The sequence below is a fragment of the Alosa sapidissima genome, chromosome 12 (genome assembly GCF_018492685.1).
Source record: "Alosa sapidissima isolate fAloSap1 chromosome 12, fAloSap1.pri, whole genome shotgun sequence".
In the NCBI taxonomy this organism is placed as follows: domain Eukaryota; kingdom Metazoa; phylum Chordata; class Actinopteri; order Clupeiformes; family Clupeidae; genus Alosa; species Alosa sapidissima.
The window spans coordinates 23,114,121-23,141,415 of NC_055968.1; the positions used below are offsets into that span (position 1 = coordinate 23,114,121).

At 41.9% G+C, this 27,295-nt stretch overlaps 2 protein-coding genes across 6 annotated transcripts in view; both read right to left on the bottom strand.

Annotated features, from left to right (window-relative positions):
• Positions 1 to 8,496, bottom strand: part of ddr2a (discoidin domain receptor tyrosine kinase 2a) — a 61,185-nt gene extending 52,689 nt beyond the window's left edge. For 3 of the 4 annotated variants that reach the window (XM_042057668.1, XM_042057669.1, XM_042057665.1), the window contains exon 1: positions 8,345 to 8,496. The gene's annotated coding sequence lies outside the window, so the exon portion shown is untranslated. Of the gene's footprint in view, positions 1 to 236; positions 444 to 8,344 lie in introns of all 4 variants that reach the window. The other variant, XM_042057666.1, reaches the window with a different exon arrangement.
• A 4,044-nt stretch (positions 8,497 to 12,540) lies between these two features.
• On the bottom strand, positions 12,541 to 27,282 carry uap1 (UDP-N-acetylglucosamine pyrophosphorylase 1). 2 transcript variants are annotated; one of them, XM_042057706.1, is made up of 11 exons: positions 26,771 to 27,281; positions 25,734 to 26,036; positions 24,136 to 24,340; positions 22,894 to 23,069; positions 21,451 to 21,623; positions 18,605 to 18,798; positions 17,567 to 17,707; positions 16,431 to 16,619; positions 14,658 to 14,699; positions 13,776 to 13,842; positions 12,541 to 13,682 (listed from the first exon to the last, which is right to left on the bottom strand). In XM_042057706.1, exons 2-11 carry the CDS (start codon positions 26,002 to 26,004, stop codon positions 13,590 to 13,592), a joined length of 1,551 nt encoding a protein of 516 aa, XP_041913640.1. In that variant the 5' UTR covers positions 26,005 to 26,036; positions 26,771 to 27,281; the 3' UTR covers positions 12,541 to 13,589. The 2 variants fall into 2 exon arrangements, with proteins under 2 accessions (XP_041913640.1, XP_041913641.1); XM_042057707.1 differs by lacking the exon at positions 14,658 to 14,699 and having other exon boundaries at positions 26,771 to 27,282.
• Between the last annotated feature and the right edge of the window lie 13 nt (positions 27,283 to 27,295).

Below are 27,295 nucleotides of genomic sequence, written 5' to 3' on the forward strand. Positions count from 1 at the left end.
AGCACAATGTCACGTTACATTTCACTTCGGTGTACAGGCAATTTACAGTGTCATATTAGAGTTTAAATAGTTACCACAACAGCAACAAATAATCAGTTAACCAAAGCACCATCTGGTAATTTTGAAACAAAGCTTATCACTGCTGATGAGGCATTAATCTCAAACACTCCACATTTGAATTCAATGACAGTTAATTCTATAAAGCACCATGGCAGATAACAAAGCCCAGCTGTTACCTTCACGCAACTGGCTGATATCCCCTCTCTGTTTATTGACGTTCCTCAAAAGCAGAGAAAAAGCAACAATCTGCCCCTCCAGTGGCCCCTCTGGGCGGCCCCTCCTCAAGAGAGCATCCAAAGTCAACAGACTTCGCGCGGGTCCAAGGAGCCTCTCTCTGCGTCCCCTCAGGTGTGAGAGACAGCAGCACCAGGGTTCTGGCCACTCTGGCCAGGGAGAGAGGGAGAGAGAGAGAGAGAACTGGGGCTTGTGTGCTCAAAACACACACTGCAGCACACACGAAGCCCTCCAAGCCTCGGCACGGCTACCTCCAGAAGCACTGCTTATAAGCGTGAGAAGGCAGGGGCGTGTTGCCATTTCAGCTGTGGCCTTTTCAAATATATCTCATGCCCAGATCTGTTTTCTCTTGGCTCAATGGAGGGCATATCGACACAGTGTCCAAGTGTGTATTATTTCAGTAATGTTTTTTTGTTACTCCCAGAGGGATGAAACCAACAGTATTTCACTGAAGCAACAAATCATAGAGTTAGTTGGTCTGAATAGATTGTATAATTGTAACTTTAATTTAAATCTGACACAAATTATACTCTGTACCCATCAAACTTGCACCAAATGTTATGTCAACAGAACCTTCTCTCAACATGAACTTTTAACCCCAGTTATTCATGGTCACATTATAGAAATGAGGTATAATTCAATAGCTATAATGTTTAATGTTTCACAAGCCAGGTGAAATTAATGGAGGTCGACTGTTATTCCTATCAGTTCTGGGCAAAACAAGCAGACATCATAAGGAGGATAGTTTCCACTGCATCACAAAAAAGATGGAAAAGAATGTCATGAGACATACAGAGCAGAAGAAAATCAAACAATGATCACACAAGTAACATGTTTGACGTTTTGAGTTTAAATAATGTGGGTAATTTCTTTATATTCTTACAAGAACACATCAGATTACGTTGTACCAACAATACTACAGAAGGCAGACAAAATAAAAGTATTAGGTTTTAGTAATGTCTGGACTGGAGAAAGATCTATGAAACTGTATTCAGTGGAATGGGCTGAGGACATTTTTGAAACTGAAAGAAAACACTGTGCTTTTCTAAGCAAAGAAAAATACACAGTGCAGTGAGCAATATATCAGGACAACATTTTTCTGGTTCTATAGGCAGCTACCTAACAGCTGGTATACAAAAAGCAAAGAGTAAACCTAATTAATGCAGATAATTAGTAACTGGTAATTGATAACTGGTGTCCAGGTACACTTTATGGAGAGTAAATAGTTGATGAGTTAATCCATACACACCATAATAACTGCCGGAACAGCAAATATCGTACCACATGTGTCACATTCAATCGCAGAATGAACTAGTCTGACCTTGTTGACTCTTTGGTTGTAAAATCTTGCCTTCTGTCTGAAAAGCCAGGATGGCTATTGACAGGGTGCTTAAATTCAGGAATGAACTTTTTAAAGAAATCATGTTTCTGTACAGCCAGAGACAGGAAAGAGTGGAGACCAGATACTTCCATAGCAAAACCACAGTGTGGGGGCACAATTTCAGCACTTTCAGTTAGGCAGATAACACTGACCATATACACCATCCTGCCTTGGATTGCATTGTTGACTCTAAGAGGACTACTGTAGAGTACTTCCTCCCCACGAATAAGGGTCATCAAAGCCATCGTGTTGTTTACTTTTCTCCCCACAAATGGTAATACAAAAGGTTTTCAGTGGGTTGGTTTGGCCAGCATTAACCACTCACAAATGCTCAATGGCAATCTCTTAACAGATATTATGAATTATTCAATCTGCATTACAGATTATGTGGGGATCCGCAGTATCCCTTTCTTGTGGCGAAGCTCTCGTCCAACCCAAACGCTGAGAGCACAATCAGACATCAACAAAGATTTCAGGACATCCTCTCATTTATCGAAACCTTGGTCCGCTTGGACACCCCAACCAACGTTGTCTCAATTTTTCCCTTTGGCAACACAGCAGCCTTTAAGGTGTGGTTCACCGGAGGTACATTTCCTCCTCCTCTCCTTCTCTTGGTTTTCACACCTAATGATGGCTTGATTGATCCAGCTGTGCTGCAGCTGTTTCCTCAGTTTCAGTTTAGGTGCAAAAACAATGATTTTCACACATTCCATTCATTCCCATAAAATTACACTAAACCAGGTGGTACCGGTGTCCACCCTCTTTGCACCCACTCAATCAAGACTCAAGAGACATGAAAAAGTAGCTGTTAGGTTAGGTGTGTTTGTTTTTGACTCACCCAACATCATCATTAAGAAGAAAAGTCACAGCTATGAATAAGTAATTTTTGATTGTCATTAATTGTGAATCAATGTTAGCCTGGAAACTAAACAAAGCTTAGAGAGCAAATGGCGTTGCTCTGGCAGATCCATCTGGCCACCTTCCCATTTATGCCGATTTCTGAATCACCGAAAACCCAAGAATCAATCACAACTGCTCAACAAGCATGGGTCGGGCTTTATACGATGACAGACACTAGGAGAACATTTGGCACCGCTTTATACACAACCAGTGGCTGTGCTGATGATGGTATAATCTCAGCAGGGCTTGCTTCAAACATAGAACTTCTGTTATGAATCCTAAACACTCTCATGTTAAAAAAGCAAAAAGGAAGCCTTTTATTTTTGTGTTTTCAAAAAATGTTTTGCTCCAACAATGATCTTCTCTTAGACAGGATTCCTTTCCAAAACTGACCACACAGAGGGTCCATAGTACATGGCCTGCCTCCGCTGCAGGAGAAAAGATAATATCAATAGAGCACAACTGAGCTGAGTTTATGCCACCCTAATGCCACATCAGTGTGGCCCAAAGGTCTGTGCAAGCAGACACTTCACTCTTTTACGGCTCCCTCTTAATGCACAATATTTCTTTCGTGCAAAGGAGGATGAATATTTGAAGCTCTGTGTTAAGTCAACACTACTTCTCACAATGATATTAATGTCTTGGCCGATACTGTACAATGACATACATTGAAAAGTACCCAAAATGTTTCTGAAACGTGCAGATCTAGTGAAAAGAGGAAGTCAGTTTTAAATTAAATGCTGTTATTACTGTACTGCCTTATGTTAAAACAATGGACCACTTTATTTTTTAGTGCATTTTTAAAACTGTTGTGCTGCTTCCCTGAAACTAAAAATATGTGTGACTAGAGAGTGTTTGACTTAATATTATTAAGAAAGGACTCACTGACTTATAGTTTCTACTCAACATAAAAGCGGTTCTTTGTTCAACCCCAATGTACTTTTTGAACTCAAGCCATAGCCTCTTTTACATGGCCATGTGTGATGTAAGATATGATAAAGGAATTGATATCATATTGATATCATGAACTCCTCTTTCATTGATCTGTAATGAAATACACCGCACAGAGGGGCTCTACAGAGGCATCACAAATGCAATATTATTCTCTGTTCAAAACAGTCTGATTGGACCCCAAAAAAGATTATAGGTGCATTTTAACTAGTTTGGACAGAACACGAGGGAGACATTATATGAAGGTGGCAATTATGTCTCCCGGCAATGCTCAGCGTCAGAATCTGTTAGCAATTAGTGGCCCTGAGGCTGAATGGTTTCCTTGCACTGTGATGGTAATAATTGACCTGAAAATGACAGTGATGGGGCTCCGCAGTGTCCACAAGCTGCCCTCAGACTCCATGTGCTGAGCGACTGCCGTTTAATCATGGCTGCTACAGATGACTTAAGACTCATTCATCAAACACTCGCAGGGCTTTAAAGTTGGAGAGGTAGCGGCATGTCAGAGATATATGGCTGCTGTTTTCTGTGAGGTGAAGATGTGCTGTGGGCTTACAGGCCTAAGACGTGCATCTCGCAATATAAATTCAAGAAGAGAGGCAGAAATATATAAATGCGAAGACATTTAGAGACAATGAAGTATGAGGAGAAAGTTCCTGGCAGCCGGGGAAGCAAGGGCTAATGTTGATGAAAAATATTATTGTCATAAAACTTTGAGGATTAAAAATTCCCTTTACTCTGTTGTGTGACCAAATTTCAGTCAAAATTTCCCTTTCACCACTGAGACAAAGGCGGCAGAATGGGCACAGTTTGTGAGAGTGTGTGTGTGTGTATGTGTGTGCACGCGCACATGTGTGTGTGTGTGCATATGTTGGGGTGGGGGGGGATCTACGAGAGAACAATGTGCCTTGAGATAATAGGCTATTAAAATGGCTGCTTGAATTAGTGCAGTGCTAAACAATGCAGTGTTACGTTTTATAGGGCGTGTGTCTCTGGGAGGTTAGAGTTTGATACCCACACACACACACACACACACGCGCTTTGCTGTGAGGGCACACATGCTTCTCGTTTCAGTCTCCTTCACAACCCCCCCCCCCGGCACTGATATGGCATCGCAAGTATTTCATTATTTTCATGGGAACGTCTTTCATGGGAACAGATCCAGGTGATGTGCATGTAAATTATTGCCAATAAAAGTATCAAGCACAAATTACAAATGAATGATGACCATCTGAGTTTATGTGCACGTACCAAGCGATGAGGGGTGAGAGAATGCCTAAAACAAGCCCCCGTTATTCTGGGCACTGAGACACACCTGGTGTCCACCATAATGGAAAGCGGACATTTGCGGTTGCAGGTGTCACATGTTGCAGGGATATTACAGGCCTACCACAGGGGCACGGCCCTGCGCAGTACAGGACAGTAGCACTGGCTGCACTTTTACTAGCCATTGTCCCACAGGCATGAGATTTTCACTTGTAGTGTATTATGCATTGATATTACCACACGCCAATATGATAAAAAGGATTCAATGCATTTTATCAACAAATGTATTTTTTATATTTTTAAATTTTCTTATTTATCTTAGAAAATGTGTATTTAGGTTTAGTTTATTTATATCCAGCTATATGTTTGGATTATGTGATCTACATGTATATGGATATTGTATATACATTATTATTCATGTTAATAACATTTATTTGCTTTAGAAGTTTTTTTTAGAAGTTGTTTTTTTTTTGGACAAAAAATGAAGCTGTCCCCTGATCACTCCATTGGGCTACAGTCAGACCTGAGACCAATGGGAATGCCGTCTGGCCAAAGGTTGGGGTAAAACTATTTGTACCGCATTGTGCCCAAATGAGTCCCAGATGCCCCCAAAGCCGTGAAGACGCAGTGAAAGCTGCGGTTCTGCCTCTGCACCTGTGTAGACCAGGGCCTCAGTTCGACGGCCTCTCCCTGGAGCTTTTGGAGTTAAATTAAGCCCAGCAACTTTGCCCCTTGGAAAAAATGTCTCTTGCCAAGAAATCCTTTTCCATTTCCTTCCTTAAAAGCAGCACTCAGTTCACACCCTGGTGCTTAAATCATGTGCGACTGAGACCTGCTGAAATCTGTCAATGACTTCTAATTCCAGCTTCACTCAAGACTAGTTTCAGATCTCACACGTGTGTTATGGACACTGAGTGCTTTATTAACCTGCTGCTGGCACTTTATAGAACATATGAAGTGACACACAGCATTCTCATGTATATTTCAATTCTATTTCCCTCCTCATAAATCTCAAAATGAAAAAAATTGTGATCACATTTTTTTAGATAAAAGCTGATCAAATTTACATTAATAGCCGTTAATAACAGAGTTGGTATTGGCTTGTATTGATTCACGTTTTTTTATTATTATTTTGCCATTAGGATGTCGGTCTGAAAGTTTTATTGACCCTTGCTTTAATTTTCCTCTTATTTTACCCCCCCCCCCCCTCTCTTTCTCTCACATTGACATGTAAAGATAGTCACATGTACACAGTGCTAGAGAGAAGAAAGAAATCCTTTGCAGCCACTATCCAGGATCTCGATGACCTTATTAAAGACAATGAATACGTCTGTATGTGCAATAGATGTGCAACTTCGTGGAAGTACAGTCAGTTGAGCATTGACAGTTTTGGTGAAAGGAAACAGCAGCAGTTTCAGAAATTACTGCGATCTGCGATATAATATGTTGCACACAACGGCTTTTGTAGGGAGTCAGATACAGTATGACGAGGTCCATAGGCTGTGTGGTAGAAACAAACCTCACTGGCATTCACTGCCATTTTACAAAGGACTATCTACCATCTGTCATTTATTTTTCGGTGTATTTCAGATCAAGACATTGTGTGCAAATAGAAATCCCAACGATGAAATATACAAGAATGTATCATTCTATTTTAGCCAGAGGGGGATGACAGTGGCTACCAATATGGCAAAAATCGCGAAACACCATCATCTGGCCCTAAATGCGTTAAAGATGGCAGGCGAGACAGAATAAGCACAAGTTGCCAAGCATAAGTAACAACTTTGATGCAGAATTTATTTACCTTGACATTATCGGAAACCCAGTCTCTCTGCTTGGTGTTTTTAAAAGAGAGGCGTTTCGGTTTGGGCTGGGTTGGAGTTCAAGAACATGTGTGGGATGTAAAACCTGGTATTTTGTGTGATGTCTTTGGGACAGCACTATTTATACCTCAATGCATACGGCAGCTAAGTAAAGAGCCATCCCACTGCTCTCCCGATCCAGCAGGATTGATCTAAAAAGCAGTGGAATGTCATAAAATGGAGAGTAATGGCACAGCATTGGGGGAGAGGCAACGTCTGCTGTTTTTGAAGCACAAGTCAAAATTACACACCACCATTACAGTGTATCATTATGGCCGTTATCTGTGAATGGCTGTCAATCCTGCACTAGTCTAAAGGGTTGGATAGCTAATTCAAGTGACATGTGTCTAAGATGTGGTGATAACATAGCTCACTGCATTTCCCCTGTCCCTTGCCCCAGTACCTAAAAATGCACCATTATGATATTATAAACACAGTCTAATATTTACTGCTGCTAAATGTCCATCAGAAGAGTCATCTGTCACATCCAATCATCCTACGCAACTACATAATTATGCAGATGAGAAACCAGGACAAAAAGGTAGGCTGTTATATTTAATCCAGAGGTCATCTTTTCTAAGTTAGTCAGGGTCTATAGGGTGGTGGTGGTGGTGGGGTTGATGTGCAATAGAACCTGCTGCACATATTTCTGATAACTTGAAGCACATGTTGAGGCCTTGGAGAGTTCATCCCTGAATATTCCCAGCAGTGAGGTCATGAACCATGTCCAATACAAACGAGGCTGCTCGGAATAGGATGCAGGTCACATAACGGAGCACCTTGACCTTGCAGCATTTAGGTGTTCACTCAATGCCCTGTCACCACAAACACCTTTGAGCGCAACATGTTAACTGAGTGCTGCCAAGGCAACTTCAGTCACAAGTGGCTGCAATACATTTATGAAGAAATGTGCACCGACTGTTCCTAGACAAATTCCAGTTACTATCAAATTGGCACAGTAACTGCTGAGTGGCCATGGGGCATACTACACACAGGCACATTGAAATAATTAACATGTAACATTTAGAAGTGCTGTATGTCATTTGCTTTTGATGGTCAGTATGGAGTCCACATTCAACACTTTTTGAACAATTTGAGCAGTGTCATACTTCAGACAAGAAATAAGTAAACATTATTTTTTGAATATAATATGGATTGTGACCTATGTGTTTTATCAACATTTTTGATCTGATATAAAATCCACATAGTAACAACTCAACAAACACTTCAATAACCTTAGTTTAAAAGGAAAGGCAATAAGTGAGGAGGGAAAATATTCACACAGCTTATACAAAATTAAGTTATACATTGTTTTGACCTGTAAATGGCAAGTTTCTGAACACTAGAGTTGTACATAGCCACCACACGAGCCTTTCTCCAAAACAGCTGGTTTGCACCAGTTCTTTCACAGTGGAGCGCGGAGTGCTAGCTACTCTGCAATCTGCTATTTTGGTCTGCCATGCAAACAGCAACTAATACAGAGAAAGTGGACCAAAAATCACTAAAACCAGTCACCAAAACCCTTGAAGATTGACTTGCTGAACTTAATTTAGTTCAGAATAAACATCTAGTCCGACTGCCAACGATGAACTTTAAGTCAGAGCTGTATAATTGTTGCAATATGAAAAGAATAACAAACTTGTGCCTTCATCAAAAAAGGAGCTGTTTTGTAGACACCATTAAGACTTACTTCTGAAGATCTTCCTCTCTCAAACCATTTGTCCCAAGAAGTTCGTAATCCAGTTGAGCCAGTGTAGGAGAGTGGGTGCTAGAATCCTTTCTCTCAAGCTTCTCTCTCAGGGCGAACTCTCAGGACTGTGAGCTGATGTAAGACACCCCTGGAAAAAAAGAAAAAAAAAGAGGAGGAGGGGGGGGGGGGACACAGCAAGAGCTAGACCAAGAGGGAGAGAGGGAGACACGGAGAGAGGGAGAGAGGGAAAGAAACTTTACATTCTGAGGATTCTTGGGAGCATGCCAAAGTCCCAGAATTCCACATGCCATACATAAGGTTTCAATTAAGTCTGACTCTGGTGACCAATCAGCAGAGTTTTTTTTTCTCCATCTTTTTGTTTTGACAATTTAAGGCAATAGTGAAAAAGATCCCAACTCACAGCAGCGACAGTTCATGGAAAAAAAAAATCTGTTTTTTTTTTTTGTTTGATGTGAATCTCACATTGCACAAACACCGCAGAGTCCAACATCATTGTCATCATGGATGACTTCCACATTTTATTCTTTAATTTGATTTGTATGGAGGTTTTAAATTCCAGCAATTTTGAGAGTGCATTAAAGAATGGCAATGTATACATGCATTGTATTCTTTCTGACTTGAAGAATAAAAAATGTCAAAAGAAAAAAAACAAAAAAACAAACAATAACATCGGCAAGATATCTATTGCAGCTATAGCAGTATCGCTCTATAGCTCTTCTTTAAAAGTACAATTTTAATGTGCAGTCAGCCACTCCATCGCTACACGAACCTTTTCTTTTTTTTTTTTGGACAAATATTTAGTTTTATGGGAATGACATCATCTCCTTTAGCAGTCTGAGAAGCAGGAACATCTCTTTAAGGGTTGATTTCTCCCCCCTCTGCACTGAGCAGGAGCAGGAGGAGGAGGAGGAGAACACTGCACTATAATGAGGAAAGCAGGACTATTTCTCCATACCTCTGGTTCTGAAACACACTCAGAGCTTTATCCAAGAAGAATGTGTAATTTTCAGTATGGTCTGGAAAGTAGATAAGAGCTGTTTTAGGAAATGGTGACCTCTTTTCACCAGGGGCTGCATGAAGATGCTTCAGGTCAGATTACCATGAAGCAATCATTTGGAGTCAATTTTACATCAGCTGATCTAGAAGAATGCCTTCAGCTACTGTTGAGACAAATATGTATAAGAAGTAGTTCATGAATATGACTATGATAAAAGAAGATAGTTGATGAGTCGATACAGTTATATAAATATAGTTATAGTTAAACTTTGGTCCTCATGTATTCAGACACAAATACGTGCACTCCAGAGGAAAAGGATCCGGCAGAACACATAATTAACAAATAGATGCATCATTGCAACAAGTTTCATATTCTGAATCTCAACAGCCTTTAAAATAAATATCATGCCAAAGATTTAACCTTTCACAAAGTCTGCCTATTCTGTGACAGCTTCCATTATCTTGCTCTAAAGCTAAGCAATTACAAAAGCAGCTGCTTCCACCAGACACATATGTTTCAAAATGATTAGCTTGCACTGCCTACAGCTCTTCCTTGTACAGTATCTGAGGATGTGAGTGAGTCATGCAACAACACATTGCATAGTGCTTTATCAAGGTACCCTTGATAAAGAGGATACCCTTGATATTTGGGGAACCTCACACCAACAAAGCAACCACCTGGGTAGACCTACTGTACAGGTCTAGATGGTCTACTGCAGTGGTCCCCAAACGTTTTCTTCCGAGGGCCAGCTTACTATGCCTGGCTGTAAGAGAGGGCCAGAGACTCTGAGTATATCAGTAACCATACATAGCTTAGTGCTGTGAACAACAGCAGTCTACCTTAGTTGAATATTCCATTTCATTTAATCTATAGGCTTTTGCAATTTAATACCATTGTTAGCTGTGTTTATATTGCCATCATGCCATATCAGTGTTAAATGTAACTCAAATTAAATAATACTAATAAAAAGACTTTTGCATTTCCAAAAGTATTAGCAGGTAGTCCCAAAAGTATATTTCATTAAAAATGTGTGAACTCTGAACTCTGAAAATGTAAAGTTCTCAAACTATGAGAATTTTATGAAGTGCTGAAGTGGTCTGAAATGACCACCATTCAACATTTGAACAAATACAAATAATTATCCCAGAAAGTCCCAGAAAAATGACTTGAATATAAGTTAGTTAGTTATTAACAATTCATTGATAAACTTTTTTGAATACTTTGAGCACTGATGCAGTCAGCATAGCCTCATTACATTGTTTGCAGATAGGCCTACATTTCATTCCGTTTTTGATGGCAAACGCGAAACAGCGCCAAAACAACCACCAGTGGACAAAAAGAGTATTACATGTGTACTGTTAAGACTCGCCATAGAGAATGAATGGGGGAAATTGCAGAGGTTATAGTTTGACGATGTCGTACTCCCGTGCGGGCCGGTTGCTATATACCACGGACACGTTTTGGGAGGCCACCCAAAATGAGGTGGCGGGCGTATCCGGCCCGCGGGCCGTAGTTTGGGGACCACTGATCTACTGTGTCATTAACGGTGGGCAGATCACTGATTTTGCACATGATTGCTATACTATTTCTGTATGTGTCTACCGTAATTACCCAACTATTAGCCGCGGCTTATACATTCATTTTGCTAAATTTCTTCAGCTATGAGGCTAATACACTGGGGCAGTTAATATTGTATTAATATGGTTTTGTTTCTTTTAACTTGCATAAAACACTCTCCTGTGGCTTATACACATAATGCACGAGAAATTACTGTACAGGCCATTGGCTCCTGTCCCAGAGTTGCTAGCTAAATTATTCAGCACATTTCTCATAAACTACCCAATGTGTAGGAATGCCAACAGTTGGTGCAATCATATGTCGCTAACCAGCTCTAACTGATCTGACCTTTCAACTACTATTCCCATTCCCACATATGGTGACTGCTCCCCGAGCGCCACTGTAGCAAGGCAGCTCACTGCTCCGGGTTAGTGTGTGCTTCACCTCACTGTGTGTTCACTGTGTGCTCTGTGTGTTCACTAATTCAACGGGATAAATGCAGAGACCAAATTCCTTGTATACGCAAGTATACTTGGCCTATAAACCTCTGTGTGTGAAGGCATTCAGAATTCTGAAACCAACCCAAGCTTGAGTGTGAAAATCTTTGGCTATGTGTGCATGGAAATGTTAGATTATGGTAAAAGCATTGTTATAGCATGTTTTTTTTCTAAGTCAACAAAGACAACTTGGTTACTGATGAGTTGACACATCCAAGCCTCCCATGAAAGTAGCAGATATCAGTAGCATGTATTGCACACTATTTCACATATGCTGCACAGGGTCGACTTCTAGTGATTGAAGTAAGGCTGTAATCATAACATACTTTGAGGGGGACATGCCCACCCCCATTATTCAAAAATGCTCAAAAAGACAAAACCGGTAGGCTACAGTATATCACTCATTGTTGTACAAAATAAGCACTTGTTACAAACTAGGAAATTATATGCTAAATGGTTAAACATCTGACAGAGAAAAACACATTATTGTGCAACTCTGCCAGGAAAAACATATTATTATGCAACTCTGACTCGACTTGCACAATAATCCTCTCCTGACCCATTGCTTACTGTATGTTAAAGTTGCATAATACCATGGAATTATAAAATACAAATTGAAAAAAGCGGATGTACAAATTGGTCATTATTTCTGATGACCTGTTGACCCCATGGCTACAGCCTTGAATGTAAGTGTTTGAGTACTTTGTTAAGACCTCATCCTGAACAGCCCTGCTGATTAAAAAGCCCTCTCTGAGGAGCACAGGTTTTTCCTCTCATGGAACATCACCACTTTTTCAACTGACAGGGAGGATTCAAATTTGTAATCAGGTTTGTCTGATAGCTATACACTAATCTTATTTCTTTAAGGTATCCCACGAGTGGGGATAAGTAACAAGCCTATCTAAATCAACCCAAGTGGTAAACGTCCTAATGGCACAGTCCCATAGCTTCATTCTCTCTGCAAAACAAAGCTAATTATTAGCAGGTTTATCATTTACTCTGGGTTAATTTATCCAGGCTTTTCACTAATCCATGTTCTTGTATTACCCAGGTATTGACATGTTTTAATTGTTTTAGGACATCGTCTTTGCACGGCGGGTGAGACACATACAAATGACAATAAGTTACTTTTGTATCGGTTTATTTAGAGTGAAGACAGACAAAATCCTTCAAGTATACCATCTGAATATTTTGGTATGCCAACTGTGGTGACAATGTAAACAGAAAGAGAGAAAAAAAGGTTCTTCCCATTAGGTCTGTAGAATTCAAGAGAAACGAGGGGAAAATGAGAGGGGAGTGGGGGGGTGAGAGAGCAGACAGAACTGCAGAGGTGCATCATGGGCAACAGTGAAAGTGAGACAACGGCAGAGACGAGAAAGCCGAAGAGGAGAGGAAGGAACGTGAGCAGCAGGAGAGGACAAACAGAGATGGAGAGAGAGAGAGAGAGAGAGAGAGAGAGAGAGAGAGAGAGAGAGATGGGGGAGTTGGCCGCGAGGAGCCACAGAGCACATTTCCTGAATGGCTGCGGCGGTCTAGCAGGCTCCGGCCCATCTGAAACCTCCCTCATAAACCATGCGCTGGAAATTCTGATTCAACGAGCCTGGATCTCTAATGCAAAAAACACACCCATCAAAACACACACACACACACACTCTCGCCAGGGGGAACTCAACTGTGCGTTTAATCAAAGTCCTGTCAGTCTGACCTCGAATGGGAGACACTCACAGACACTCTCGTCGAAAAAGAAAAGTTTTCATCAGAGTACAGTAGAGCAGACAGACATTGAGCCACTTTGGCAGGAGACAAACAGTTTGACAAATGTCACACGTGGGATATTTCATAAACCCTCCCTACGTACCTTTTGTACAACAATAATCATAATAACATTTGATCTTATTTATTGTTCTGTGCTGGAAATCTACTGTATGTACAATTTAAGGGATAAATGCAATTATTATTGGCCAGACCCGGTGACAAGGTGCAAATAAAAAAATAAGTCTTCGCAAAATAAATATAGCTCAATCTTTTAAAACGGTTTTCGTGCAGTTGGCTGCAAGACGCTTCCTTCCTTCATTTTATTGCACAATAACTTCAGTTTCCCCAGTTCGAGAGGCAAACAGATTTCAGATTTCCAGATTTCCATTTGGTTCGTCGACTGCCGCCATCTTGTTCCTCACAGTCCGTTCTTCACCAGTTCATGGAGTCCGTGTTTGTCAATGACCAGTGTGGGACGGAACTCACGGCCCTTCACCAATCCTTCCAATCCCTGTAACGACAGAATTAGTTAAGGCCTCTGATGCTAATGCTTAACTTGGCAACAGTTTGAACGCATAAGAAACTGCAGAGGCTGGCTTCATACCTCTCCCCCATAGGAGACAAGTGGTGAGATCTCACATTTGATTGGTAGGTCTGTGCCATCCTTCAAGCTGTGGATATGGATTACACAGACAAACTGAGTTAACCACTCTGTAGATGCAAACACGGCTAGAGAAGAGGTCACATTAACATGTAGTAGGTGCTTGTAGCAGTCCTTTAACTAAGATCCTGGCCATACTGAAGGGTTTGTTTATGTGACAACACTGTTAGTGTTACTAACGTAACAATGCAAATCAACTATCTTATTCTGTGAACGTCTATCCAACTATACAAACCCAGGACTATTTTACAACTTATTTAATAATCTATAAGAAACTTTTGTCTTAAACAAGGCCTGCAGTAAAGCTATCTACACTTGTGCTAAATAACAGCTACATAATTACAGAAATCATTTTTACAGTACAGTACGTTTAAAACTATCCTCTATTTTTCAAAGAATGATTATTTTATTGCAAGGTTTTAAAATAATACATTCTTCCCTTGGAAGTTAATCACAGGTTTAAGAGAAGAGGAGAGAGGAACACAGAAATGGCGAAAACGGACATTTGATTCAGAGGCGCACCATAACCATGAATTTGCGTAAATGAGTATCATCTCCCTGATTGTTTGGCATGCCTAATAACCCCACATGCAGAGCAGTCTGTCTGTTAGTTAGCGACAGGGGACCAGTCCTAGCAGGAACCAGCTGGCATTCGGGCCATGGATACCTCCCACCACCACCCTGGCCAGGTCAAGGGACCTTTCCCATGGCCTCTGGGCCTTGTTCTGTGATGGCTAGGTTAGCTGCAGGATCTGTGAGGGGGGGGGAAAGCGGAAGCCCCACCACCATGCACTATATAAAAAAATAAACACTGGGAATAGTTACTTCTGGGTGACACCGGGTGAAACACTCCCTGCAGGTCCGTGTCTAGAAATATTACACAGGAGATAACATGAGTACAAAAAAAGATGGTGTACAGAATGTGGCCTAACAAACCTCTTTGGTGTTTTACATGACACTGGTTGTGGAAGTGACATCAAAATAAAAACAAAACAAAACATAAACAGCATTGGGATGCTCTTAATTCTGGGCAACCCAACTTGGGTGACTGAGTGCCCAAACAGAGTACCTTGATTCACAACACCACAGTTGATTCATTTAATACATGGCAAGTTCAAGAAAATTTATACTTGGGAGGTTGGCCTAAATAAAAAGGTGCAATATCTGCATACAGTGTGCGTGAGCATGTTTGAATACTTCATCCTGTCCAATACTTTGATTCAATAGCGGAGTGGTAATTGGGAGAGTTGGGAGAATTCAGTAGAAATGTTTTGAGGTCGGGCTGATTACTGTGAGCTTAAAAACAGGCACGATATCGTTCTTGATAAAGCTGATAAAGTTCTTTGCTGCGCCCTCCAGCAGCCTGGGCTGTGCAATCTCACTCCCCATGGCCCTGGTAACCACGTAGTAACAGCTATGATGAACTGTCGTGCAAGTTCCAGACCCTTACTAAATATTTTAGATGGCCGCTGCAGTATGGTTTTAGTAGCCCCGGATTTCCCCCCTAAAATAGAAGTAGGCTTTAGCACTGTAAAATAGTGTTTTATTTTAAGAATAAAATAAGAATAAAAAGCTTCATATGTTAAACTTCATTCCAATAATGCATTAAATACTTAAATACACACACTGATGCTGGCTTGTCATTGTTGGCATTTGGTAGCAGGCAGCTAGCTACAAGAAACTTTTAAAAGGGATCATGAAGGCAACAAAGGGTATGAGGCACTAGAGGAGGCGAGTCTTCAAGCCATCATTTGTGTCTCCTGAAGCTTATGAAGCATATGATGAATCCCATTTGCGGATTAGGGCTATTTCAGAGTCTACCTAGATGGATAGCTAGCTAGGTAGCTACCAGGCTAACGTAGTTCACGTTTAACAGTAAAGAAAAACATCAAGCTAGCAAATAGGTACATGCTTCCATTGCCAGCAACAGGTTGATTATTACTATATCTATTGTTCTACCCTATTATAATATCATTGTAGCGGTGGGGAGGCTAGAGTAACATCCTGCAAAGGATTTGGTTAAGAGCAAAGTGGGAGTGGCCAGAACTGTTAAGACTCATTACACTCATATGTTACCCATGTGTATTTTGGGGACACTTTTATCTAAGTTAACTTGCCATACGTTGGGTCACACCCGCTCTCCCCCTCTTCAGGAGGAGGCCATTTGTGCTTGAAATCTCCCGGTGATATTTTGTGTCCGACTCATCCCCTGACTTGATAAGCGCACAAGACATAAAATATGTGCTGTATGAGTGTTTCCCCTTCATGGGAATTTAGTATGCATTCACATTCACTCACACGTCTTTATCTGTATGAGTATGTCTGTATGTGTATGTATGTGTGTGTGTGTATATGTATGTGTGTGTGTGTGTGTATGTATGTATGTATGTGTGTGTGTGTGTATGTATATATGCGTGTGTGTGTGTATGTATATGCGTGTGTGTGTGTGTGTGTGTGTGTGTGTGTGTGTATGTATGTATGTGTGTGTGTGTGTATGTATATATGCGTGTGTGTGTGTATGTATATGCGTGTGTGTGTATGTATATATGCGTGTGTGTGTGTATGTATATGCGTGTGTGTGTGTGTGTGTGTGTGTACCTGGGGATTGCGGGGACTCGCGTGCCATTCTCGTCGATGAAATGCCCGCCGGCGTTGAGCACCCATCGGTGATGGAGCGACATGAGGGCGTGTCGCGCCGTGGTGGGGTTGTCCTTCCCGTCCTGGCTGTCGGCGTTCTTCAGGGGCGAGAACTCGTCCTCTCGCAAGACCTCGTACACCACAAACGTCCTGTGAAGGCATACCAGACGGTCAGTGAAGAAGTATTCGAACAGTCCACTTCCTACAAAATACCACTGCTAGCATGTGGCCGGTCACTCTCGGCAGTAACTCACAGCAGGCCCAGACTTAATGGTCAAAATGTTCCTGAACCAAATGTGCAAAGCCTACAGTTACGGCCTTAAATGAAAGGCCCTACATTTCAGACAAATCTGTCTGCTCGCATGTTTACTAAACAAGTCTAGAGACACCACGTGTTCTGTGGTCAGTGCTTTTTTGCTTCATTGTGAGCATGCAAGACCTCCAGCATGCTCGATCAGTCGAACTCTACAGTTAACGGAACATCTGAGTGGCTGATGTTGGTCTGCTCTTTGAACTTGAAATGCCGTTGAGTTTCAATACTGATTGATCAATATCTGATTGCGCTTTGAATGAAATGGCTACAAAAAAATAATTGAATTCTTGACGTCAGTGTGGAGCAACTGGAGGAGGAATCTGTCTGCAAGATGCCTTTGAATTCTATGAAGGCTTCCCAATAGCGGCATGACTCCAGCCTGACGTAATGGCTCCCAGTGGTAACGGAATTTCTATGAGCCCCTTAAGTAGAGCCAGGGCACTGAAGGGCAGTGAGCCGCAATGGCTGTTACGCTGAACTCTTTTGGGCTCGGCCTCACCATACGACAGGAGAAGAGAGCTGGTTGGGCCCGTCAGAAAGGAAGTGTGTGTGTGCGTGTGTGTGGACATGAGCGGTCTCCATGGACAGTGAGTACATGTGCTTCAGTATGTTTGTATATGACAGTGCAAGGGTGTATAGAGGGGTGGGACTAGCATTGTGGACCTGCTGTTTTGACAGTTTTGTGTGTTCTGTGGTGTGTGTGTGTGTGTGTGTGTGTGTGTGTGTGTGTAAGCAGCACATATGTTAAAAACAGGGCTGGAAAAAAAATCATTGCTTCACTCACTTGGCAAACTGGAAGATGTCAAAGACAAATTTTTCCATTTTAATCCCGTTGGGTTTGTCGGGTTTGATTAGCTGCCCTTGTGTATCCACATAGGGGATTTTCTTCTGGGCCACGTGGTGCTGAAGCTGAGGCTCATGGATACTGGGGAAGATGGACAGAAGAAAAGGGAGAAGAAGGAACCAGACAGACAGGAGGAGGCAGACAGACAGACAGACAGATACAGGAAAAGACAGGATATAAAAATGGAACATGTACTTTTTCATGTTGCTCTCATAAAACTTAGAATGAGAAAGGAGAGTGAGAGAGAGTGTGAGAGAGAGAGAGAGAGAGAGAGAGAGAGAGAGAGAGAGAGAGAGAGAGAGAGAGAGAGAGAGAGAGAGGCAAAGGAGAGACTGGCAAAGCCATCACGCATTTAAAATACCAATGTCCAGACATACACAAATTACAGATATTCTTTTTTTTTTTTTTTACTTCACCTTATATTCTGGGTAAGTCATTTCTACCTTTCTGACAATTCCCAACATAGCATGGCTCCTTAGATATGGAAATCTCCACTGTTTGGAGGTACAGTGCCTAGCAACCATTTACCAAATACCTGTTCCAGGATTCAATCTGGATTCAATGTACTGTACCCAGAAGGCCATCTTTGGGGGGTGGGCGATAAAATCATACTAAGAATAGCCCACATGGAGCTGTCATAAGAAAAAAGCCTTGTTTCAGTCCTGACTGACTGATCTTTTTTACATGGCATTATACAGTACAGGGGCCATTTCTGTCCATTACAAGTTTGCAATTGTGCTTTCCTGGCTCTCTCTTTTAGAGACATTTTTGGGCTCTTACGATGCATTAAATTTTCCAGTTTGCATTTTGAAATATTAATATTAGACAGCAGTTATGACAGCATTCACTTTGAATTACTGCTCATTTATTTGACCCTTCAGTTTATGAGCGGGTGAGTGAGTGAGTAAGGGTGAGACGGCCCTGACTGATGTCGTGCATGAGTCAGTCTCTGTCTCTCGGAGGGGGGGTCTGACTCACTTGACGATGTCTCTCAGGAACGTCAGGCTGAAGAAGTGATTGGCCACGTTGCCGGCGTTGAACATCAGCCGCCCGTCGGCGCTCCGCCGTTCCGCTGTTGCCAGGGTGATCTCGCTGTATTCCACAACCTGGTAGCGGCCGTCCACTTTGCAGACCACGCCCACGGCCTCTGTCGGATTGGTCTTCTCCACAACCTGCGAGTGATGTCACAAGACGAGAGGCCATTGGGGTCTCGTAAAAATAAATAGAAGTCCGTCTAAATCGGGTTATTTATAAACAGGCCACAACTCCAGCCGGGGCCTTGATGTCAATGTCAGAGATGGTTTTGGCAAAATCTGGATGTCATTCCATTTCATGAGCACTGCAACATTTTCGTTCTCAAAATTCCACAATTGGTTAAGATGTGGGATACAGCTTATTTGCACCAATCAGTAATGGTCATGCCATGTAAAAGGAAAACACGGTGCCCCACGCTCCATCTCCCATGTTAATTTAAAACAGGAACAGGCATTACACGGACAGAGAGGGGGAAAAGGGCCCAGCATCCATCTGTGAGTTACAAATTACAAAGTTCACTGTTGATGGTGGGTTTGTGTAGGGGAGGAGGCTTCGCGCTGGAAGCCACATTAGCTGTATACTTTACAATTTACAATGGGGAGGGTGGGTCTGGTCTTTCATCCTGTTAGCCCCTCTCTACCACAGATTCCCCAGAGTCACGAAGGAATTGTTTCCCTACCATTTTGCGCCAAACTCAATGGCAGAGTCTGACTATGAAGTGTCCAGACATGATTTTGGAAAGGTATTTCTCTTGATTGCACAGACCAAAGCCTGAGTGTCTTGAACGCTGGACTGACTTGGTGCATACGGGAGCAGGGCTGCCGTTATTTCCTGGGTATTTGTGGATTAGTCATTGGTTGGGCGCCATACGGGAATGACGAATGCTTTCAAGGCCACATCACAAGATTCTTGGGAAAGTGCCCAAACACTTTTTTAAATAATTTATTCCGCCTGCCAGGTCTTTCCCTCAGCACTGTACTTTAAGAAAAAGGGTGTTCTATATAGCATATCTATATATAAACTAATCATAACACTCATACATATACATATATAACCTAAATATAACATACCTATATTCTTGGCAGGCAATTCTGTGGCATTTCCTTAACATCTGACAGGGCAAAGCCTATTGCCAAGAAAATAAATGACTTTGACAGCTTTAAATCAGGGGAGAAGTTTTCCTGGTCTTATTTTACATTTGCTATAAAGTTGATGGGCAAAAATGACCAAAAAATACTTGGCACCAATCAGGTGGAACCAGAACACTAAAATATGTGTTTCATAGGCCAAAGTAGTGCTGCTGAACATCTTTGCCTCGTTTTGGAGCTCTTGAGCGCGCAGTTGCAAACCTGCTCTGCGGACCGGGGTTCGGGGGAAAGGCGAGTAATTACCAACTGGGACGGACGGCGCGTGAAGGAATGTCCACAGATGTGAAGAAAATGTAGACTAATGACATCTAATTGAAGCTTATACCCCAAGCCTCATCGCAGCCACTGGACTGAATCACACGCGTCCCAGAGACGGGGGCGAGCAGTTCCGCTGTCTCCATGGAGCCCGGAGAAGGTCTTCTAGCGGACATAACAGTTGTGTGTACTGGGCTGCATGACTAGAGGCTTACTAAGGCTATACTTGTAGGCCATACTTGTAGGACATATCGGTTCGCAAGGCCCTGATATGAAACTGTGTGCATTCTAAGAAATTTAAAGGAAGCTGATCGAATGGAGGACCGTTTTATCAGTTTGTTTGGCATGCACTTCTATACATCAAAGTTCTCTCTCTCCCCACTTTCTCAAAACTGTAAGGACAAAGTAACCCTGCTGATTTGATGCCAAAGGGATATTAAGGCCTTGAACACTAATAAGTGCATGGTGACATGGAAAATACTGTATGTTTTTACTCTCTGCAGTATGTTGCAACCCTAAAAAAATAAACATACTACAACTTTGTTAGTATGGAATTATTCACAAATCTGAGAAAAGCACTTGTGTACTCTGCAGTCTGATAGCATTACAGGTTCATGTTGAACCACTCCCAGTAAAACCTGTATGGTCACCCTTTGAACCTTGAACCCTTTCTCCTGGTGAAGTCTATTATGGTCACCCTTTTCAGAATTTTGCTCCATAAAGAAAACTCATTGTGTTCAAATGGAAGCAAACGTTTCCCACATTGCACTTCATACTGTACTGTGCTGCTTGCTGATAAATGACATTGGTTAGAAAACCCTGGCATGTTTTTACAATTAAATGGGCAATACAACTACTGTACACTCAAATGTGTCCACTTTCATGCCCAAAAACCTAAGATGCAGTGTTATTATTAGAAAAGATGGTGGAACATGCTGTAAAGAACATAATGTTCACCTTCTTCTCTTCCTAACTCTGCCTGGACTACCCATTAGTTACCCTTTCAAAAGCCATAGCACCACCAAGTGGTGAGCTATAGTAAGTGCAGGTTTAACAATGGTGTTGAGGTTCACTCTGTTCTGTTAATCAGCTCCCTAAAAACACTCTTAACCTAGAATTAGCCTTTACATAAAAACCACATCAGAAGGTAATCAATAATGAACTTTGTACTGCTTTATGGTTAAATAAGAAGACCGTATAATTTACTCTGGATGGTTAACAATTAAGTTTACACATCTGAATGGATGGTGTCAAAAACTGACATGAAGTATGACATAATAATGGTATAGTATACCCTATCCATACCTTCTCTTAAACTCTAGTTCTAAAAGTCAAAAAGTGTGTTAAAACCCAGAAGCCCGCAGTAAAAAGTTAACCCACACTAACCTTTGCTCCACAGTCAGCTCCCTTTAGTGCACAAAAGCCAACAAAGGCTGGGTCAGCCACCTTCACCAAGATGTTGTCTACGCAGTATACGTGGATACAGCTGATACCTCTCCTCTCCATGTCCACTATGATCTTCTGTGTGCCCAGGGCCCTGTACAGACCTCCGTTGCCATCTAGAAACAGAGAGAAATATTTTATTCCAGGGAAACTATAGACCTGAAATACAAGGGATACAGTACCCTGATTACAAGGACACACCCAAGGAGCAGGCTTCCTCTATGTCTGATTGAGTGCAGACGTGAAGAAGATTAAGGTAGTAAAAAAATGACAGACCTACCATAAAGCTACTAAAAATGCAGGGCTCCCTGCCCTTGTCATGTTATCATTGCCAAGGCAATGTATAAAAAAACAACCACCAATTCATTTATATTCAATTAACTGAGACAGTCTAAGAAGCCAATAATGTATTCTTTGATGCAAACTGGGCCAGTCCCTTTTAGTGCCTTCTACCCCAAAGACTTGGAAAGAGACACTCTAATTGGGTGCGTTCCAAACACGCTCTAAGGCTTGGATGTGGGGCAGTGGTAGCTTGTGGGACGGTGGTAGCGTAGTGGCTAAGGAGCTGGGCTAGCATGCAGTAGCCTGAAAAGTTGTGTGTTCAAGTCCCAGCTTCCACCATTGTGCCCTTGAGCAAGGCACTTAACCCAGAGTTGCTCTGGGGAGAATGGCTCTTGTAATATAACAGCAACAATATGCAGTTGTATAATCCAACTCAACCCCACACGTTGACCGAATTTCGTTACGAATTTTTGAACTTGATACAAAAGTTGGCAACCATTCTGATAGAGGAAATATATATTTCTTGGTGGAAGAATTATTATATATAAATAAATTGTTACATTTCTTGTTGCTGTGCCTTTTAAATGGTGTATAATATTATACTATAATACTACATAGCAATATGGTGCATACAATTGATTTAGAATGTTGGGGAGAGGTGGGGGGCACTGCAATTGTCCCGCCTGCGGGACACCCGTAGTGTAAACAGATTTATAAGCCACTTGAGTCCGTAGGTTATACTGATTATAGAACAGCTAAGGGGCGTTGTTAGGCATGGCACGCAAGTGTACATGCCGTCGTGCCGTACAACACCCGTAAGGAGCGTTGTTAGGCACGATGCGTATCATACATGCCATAGGTTACACTGATTATAGAACAGCTAAGAGGCGCATCTTGCCAAACAACGGCCCTTAGCTGTTCTATATGGATTTCTATGCAATATCACAAAAAACATGTGTGTGCAACTATGGGGCAGAAAGCACCATAAAACAGCATGGAACAATGCTCTCCATGTAAATATCTAGTTTTGTTAGTTAACGGGAAACGTGTCTATAATCAGTGCAACCTACGGCCTTTTGGGGTAGTAAAGGATGCCGTGTTTACCTGGAGCCATGGAGAGTTTCCCCTTACTCTCCAGGATAATTTTCCCGCTGTAATCCATAGCGGGAAGCATGCCTTGCTGGAAGAATACAACATCATCTTGGCTTAGGCCAAAGTAGTTGTGTTTTGAGAAGTACTCTTTGGTTGACTCCATTGTTCTCCCACTGGTCATAATGTACCTAAAGTGTAATTATTGATTAATAATGTGTAATTTATTGATTAGCATTGTATGACCATAATAGTCTTACAAGTTATAACTGTTAAAGCCTGTCTACAACATCTTGTTGTTCAAACTGAATAGATCCTATACAGGTCCGACATTAATTAAAAAGACAACATTTAAAGGCATGTTGTCAAATGTTCCTGACCTACAAAGCGATAGATAGATACATAGATAGATAGATAGATAGATAGATAGATACTTTATTGATCCCCATGGGGAAATTCAAGATAGCTTATATACTAGCTACATACAGTTACATATTCTATCTTTTGTGTACATTTCATTCAAGCCTCTTGGTCAACATCCCACAAACAAAGAATGGTTTGGCCCAAGGTACATAAGTAAAAAAGGGTTTGTTATTCATGTTCTGCTTCTGCAAAGAGCAGCTAATGACATGGTAATGAAAACCTTGAACATCCTCCAGCAATAGGACCAGCAATTGACCAAGAGAAAATTGACTGAAATGAGTAAACTAAATGAGGTTAATCGCCAACCTGGCACAGAAAACATGGTTTAGTATTTATGCCAGTGTTCCCTGTGCAGCTCTCTCAAGGAGAAAATGCATGTTGATTATGCAAGTATGCAAATAATTAATTTCCGAGAAACTATGGCACGAAATTTCCTTGTGAGCTGTTGTCATGCAAAGGAATGAGTGTAGGCAACAGAGGCATGTGGCCTTGATGCTCTCTCTGAGATAAAGGCATTAGTCAAGTTGATTTAATGACATGCAATTCCTTTGTAATGTTATGGAAGAATACTTTGAACTCTGAGAAAATAAAAACAAAACTTCCTGGATGGGATTAGGCTTCAACAGAGACAACCTAATGGCCCAATAGAACAAGATGAGCCATCATAAAAAATATCATTCAGCAATTACACAATTAGTTTATACAGGCACAGCTATTAAGTGCAACAGTGTCTGGCAAGGGTTATCTAAGCTTATACAACCTTGCTTGGACACCATTTTATAGACTGGGTAAGAGGGCTCACTGGGCCAGACAGTCAGTGTAGCGGCAGCTTACCAGGGGATGCAGCACTTAGCGTTGTGCTGCTGCTCAGCAAGCTGCTGGAGCTTCAGGATGCGCTCGGCCTGGATCTGAAAGAGGGTTTTGTGTGAGGGCAGGCCGACATCGTACATGCCTTTGGGGTATGAGACGCCCAGCCGGGTCCCCTGCCCACCAGCCAGCAGAAGAACAGCAACTTTGTTCTGGGCAATGCAGCGGAGTCCTGGAGAGAGAGAGAGAGAGAGAGAGATAGAGATAGAGAGAGAGAGAGAGAGAGAGAGACCGAGACAGAGAGAGAGAGAGAGAGAGAGAGAGAGAGAGAGAGAGACCGAGACAGAGAGAGGAGACAGAGAGAGAGAAAGGGGAGGGGATAGATATATAGATGGAGAGAAAGAGAGAGCCAGAGCAGGAACAAACAGAAATACATTAAAAGAGAGTCAAAAGGAAATAAGGTTATAAAATCAGAAAGAGAGAGAAAAAAACAGAATCACACATAGAAAACAAATGGAGATAAACAAATTGTCAGCAGAGAGTGTTTGAGAAAGTAATTCCAAATATAGCCGCAAGCAGCGATGACGGGTCTGACGGGCCGTGCATGACCCCCCTCATAATAGAATCACGACACCTATGAGTTAATCTACACCAAACCTCTAGGAAATGGAAGACCAAGACCAGTGAATAGGTACAGCCTGCACATCCAGTGCTCGGGCCCTAACTTCACAGGTCAGCGCCTTTAGCCACTTAACAATAAATGAAAGCAGAGGGTTCATTATCCCAATTATCTCTACTTTGACAGAGCTGCCCTCTTGGAGGCCAAAAACAGGATACTTTTTAAATGTATTTTATTTCTTAAATTGGTGTGAACATCAATGAGACATGGGCCATGTGTGAAGCTACACTGAACAAAAGACCTTTTAGTCTAGAACTCTGTTTACTCGGAACCCGGCCATAAATGTCCAGTGCTACTTCACATACTGTCAACATATTAAACAAAAAAACAAAGCTTCCACACTTCCACAATTAAAACCACTACTGAACATTACAACAGCAAAACTGTAGCTAGGCGTTGCCTTTCACTGTCTGTATATGAAAACTGAAACAGGCATGACACAATGCTGTATGACCTCATAACCAAGGGTGTAATAGACCAGTTTGGCATCAAGGGGCTAGTTAAAACCAGATGGTTCTACACCCCCCACCCCCCCAAAAAAAAAAAAAGTTCTTCTCCTCTGCTTTGGCCTTCTGACTGGACCTCCAGGGCTTCAAGCCAATAAGAGGACCCCCACTTACTGGTTTTAACATAGCAAAGCCCTCATACTGTATTACTTGCTCAAGGCAGGATCTGATCCTGAAATAATGCTGGTTTTCATTCTGTGTTTATGGAAGCCAGCGACAACTAAGCTGTGTTATCTGTGTCACACTGGCAACTTTGCAAAGTATGAGGACGGAGGATATTGGAGTAACACTACCTTGCAAGTGTGTTGCATAACATTTAGAGAAAGTTTATGTCCTTATGAGTGGGTAGAAAAAGAGGGCCATAACTACTTCCTGAACACTTGCTTTCCTCATTGCCAGTAAAGAAGCAATACAATTTGATTTCTTGATTTGACACTTACCCTCTTTCTCCCAATCTTTGAGAGACTCTCGATCACGAGTCACGCTCCCAAGGACTTCTCTGGGCACTGGCTCCATTCGACTGTCAACTTTCTCTTGTTTTGTTTGGCAGGACGTCTCCATGGCACTCTTAAAGAAGCCATTGATCTCCTTGAAGTTCATGCCCTCCAGATCCTGGCTCATCTCAGCCTGGTCCTCAGGACTGAGCTCATTCCAGAACTGCAAGAGGTGGGACTGCCCAGCCTCAGTCAGTCGTTCTCTCAATCTGTCCATTCTTATTATGTTCAGACAAACACTCTCAAATGCTGGAGGGAGAAAAGAAACAGGTGAAAGTAGGTTACCCCATGAACACCTGGTTTACTGCTGGCTAAGCTAAACCATTACATTCTACCCTGTCATTAAAGCTAATTCGGGGTTGTCTTTGTCCATATTATATCTAAAACAACATCAGCTCTTTCCCTAGGACATGATCACTGGACTGACCAGCAATCCTACATTACAAGACAATTACTCACAACTTCACTACTATTTCTGCAATGACGTGTGTTAGATCTAGAATGCATAAGCACGTCTGTAGCTTTCGGATTTAAAAATGTTTCTGTTATTGCTGTTAATTGTGAACCTCTCTGATCACCATCAGACTTTGTCTCCGTTATGAATGACTGGAAATGAGTATGGTGCTGGCTGGCACGGATACAACAGGGTTTGCTAGTCTAACTACAAGCTAAACCACTGTACATTTATGAATGACAGCCTGTCCATGCAGCCAAATATTTCCACTAGAAACACATTACATGTTGACTGTCTACTAAACAGCAGCATTTCCACCACAAATACAGTAGCCTACAGCATGTTTCCAGTAAACGTGAGTGTGAAGTTATGAGCTTAGCAAAGACGCAAGCAGTTCAACACAGCATGTTTTGCATTAACAAGAAACCGGACGGTCATCTAGCTAGCCCGTTAACAAGCAACGACATGCTCTTTCAAACGAGTACTTTGTCTGGAGTTGTATGTTAATATGATTCTGACATATTCTTACCTTACAAGTCTTGATGCCTCTGTTGCTCTGCCACTCTGGCCGGACACATTCGTAGTGATAAGTGCACCGCCCCTAGGTCCACCTCTTACCTCCGTCACTTTGACGTGGCACTAAAGTAATTTAAACCGGGAACACCCTTCAAGAAAACTACACCCCAACATATAACTATAGGCCTAATCAAAACATTACAGATACAGACTGACTACGACTTACGTTAAAATGATAACACAATGCAAACACAGGATAACCAGCTAACCGACCTGATAATCCTTTAGTAAAATCAACTAATTTGCAGCACATACATGGTCCCCCCTTCGCGCTCCTTCAGCCTGACAGGCACACACAACCTTCTAAAATGCTCTCATAAATGACAGCGTTTGACATGACACAACTGTCTCACTGCATGCGTCCAGAGCCCGTCTACCCTTATTATACATTGCCTGATGCGTCTTATAATTTCTTGGGGAAAAAACTCGAGCAGGACGCGGAAGTAGTTATTAGTTCACGCTATTTTGATGCGTTACT

What these genes read in the sequence shown, in the direction of transcription:
- uap1 (XM_042057706.1), bottom strand. Translation starts at nt 26,004, where the DNA reads ATGGACAGATTGAGAGAACGACTGACTGAGGCTGGGCAGTCCCACCTC. An exon ending in GACATCTTCCAGTTTGCCAA is followed by an intron (nt 16,620 to 17,566) that starts GTGAGTGAAGCA and finishes ATGCCTTCACAG; the next exon opens with GACGTTTGTGGTGTACGAGG. An exon ending in TCACCCGGTGTCACCCAGAA is followed by an intron (nt 13,843 to 14,657) that starts GTAACTATTCCC and finishes CCATATCCACAG; the next exon opens with CTTGAAGGATGGCACAGACC.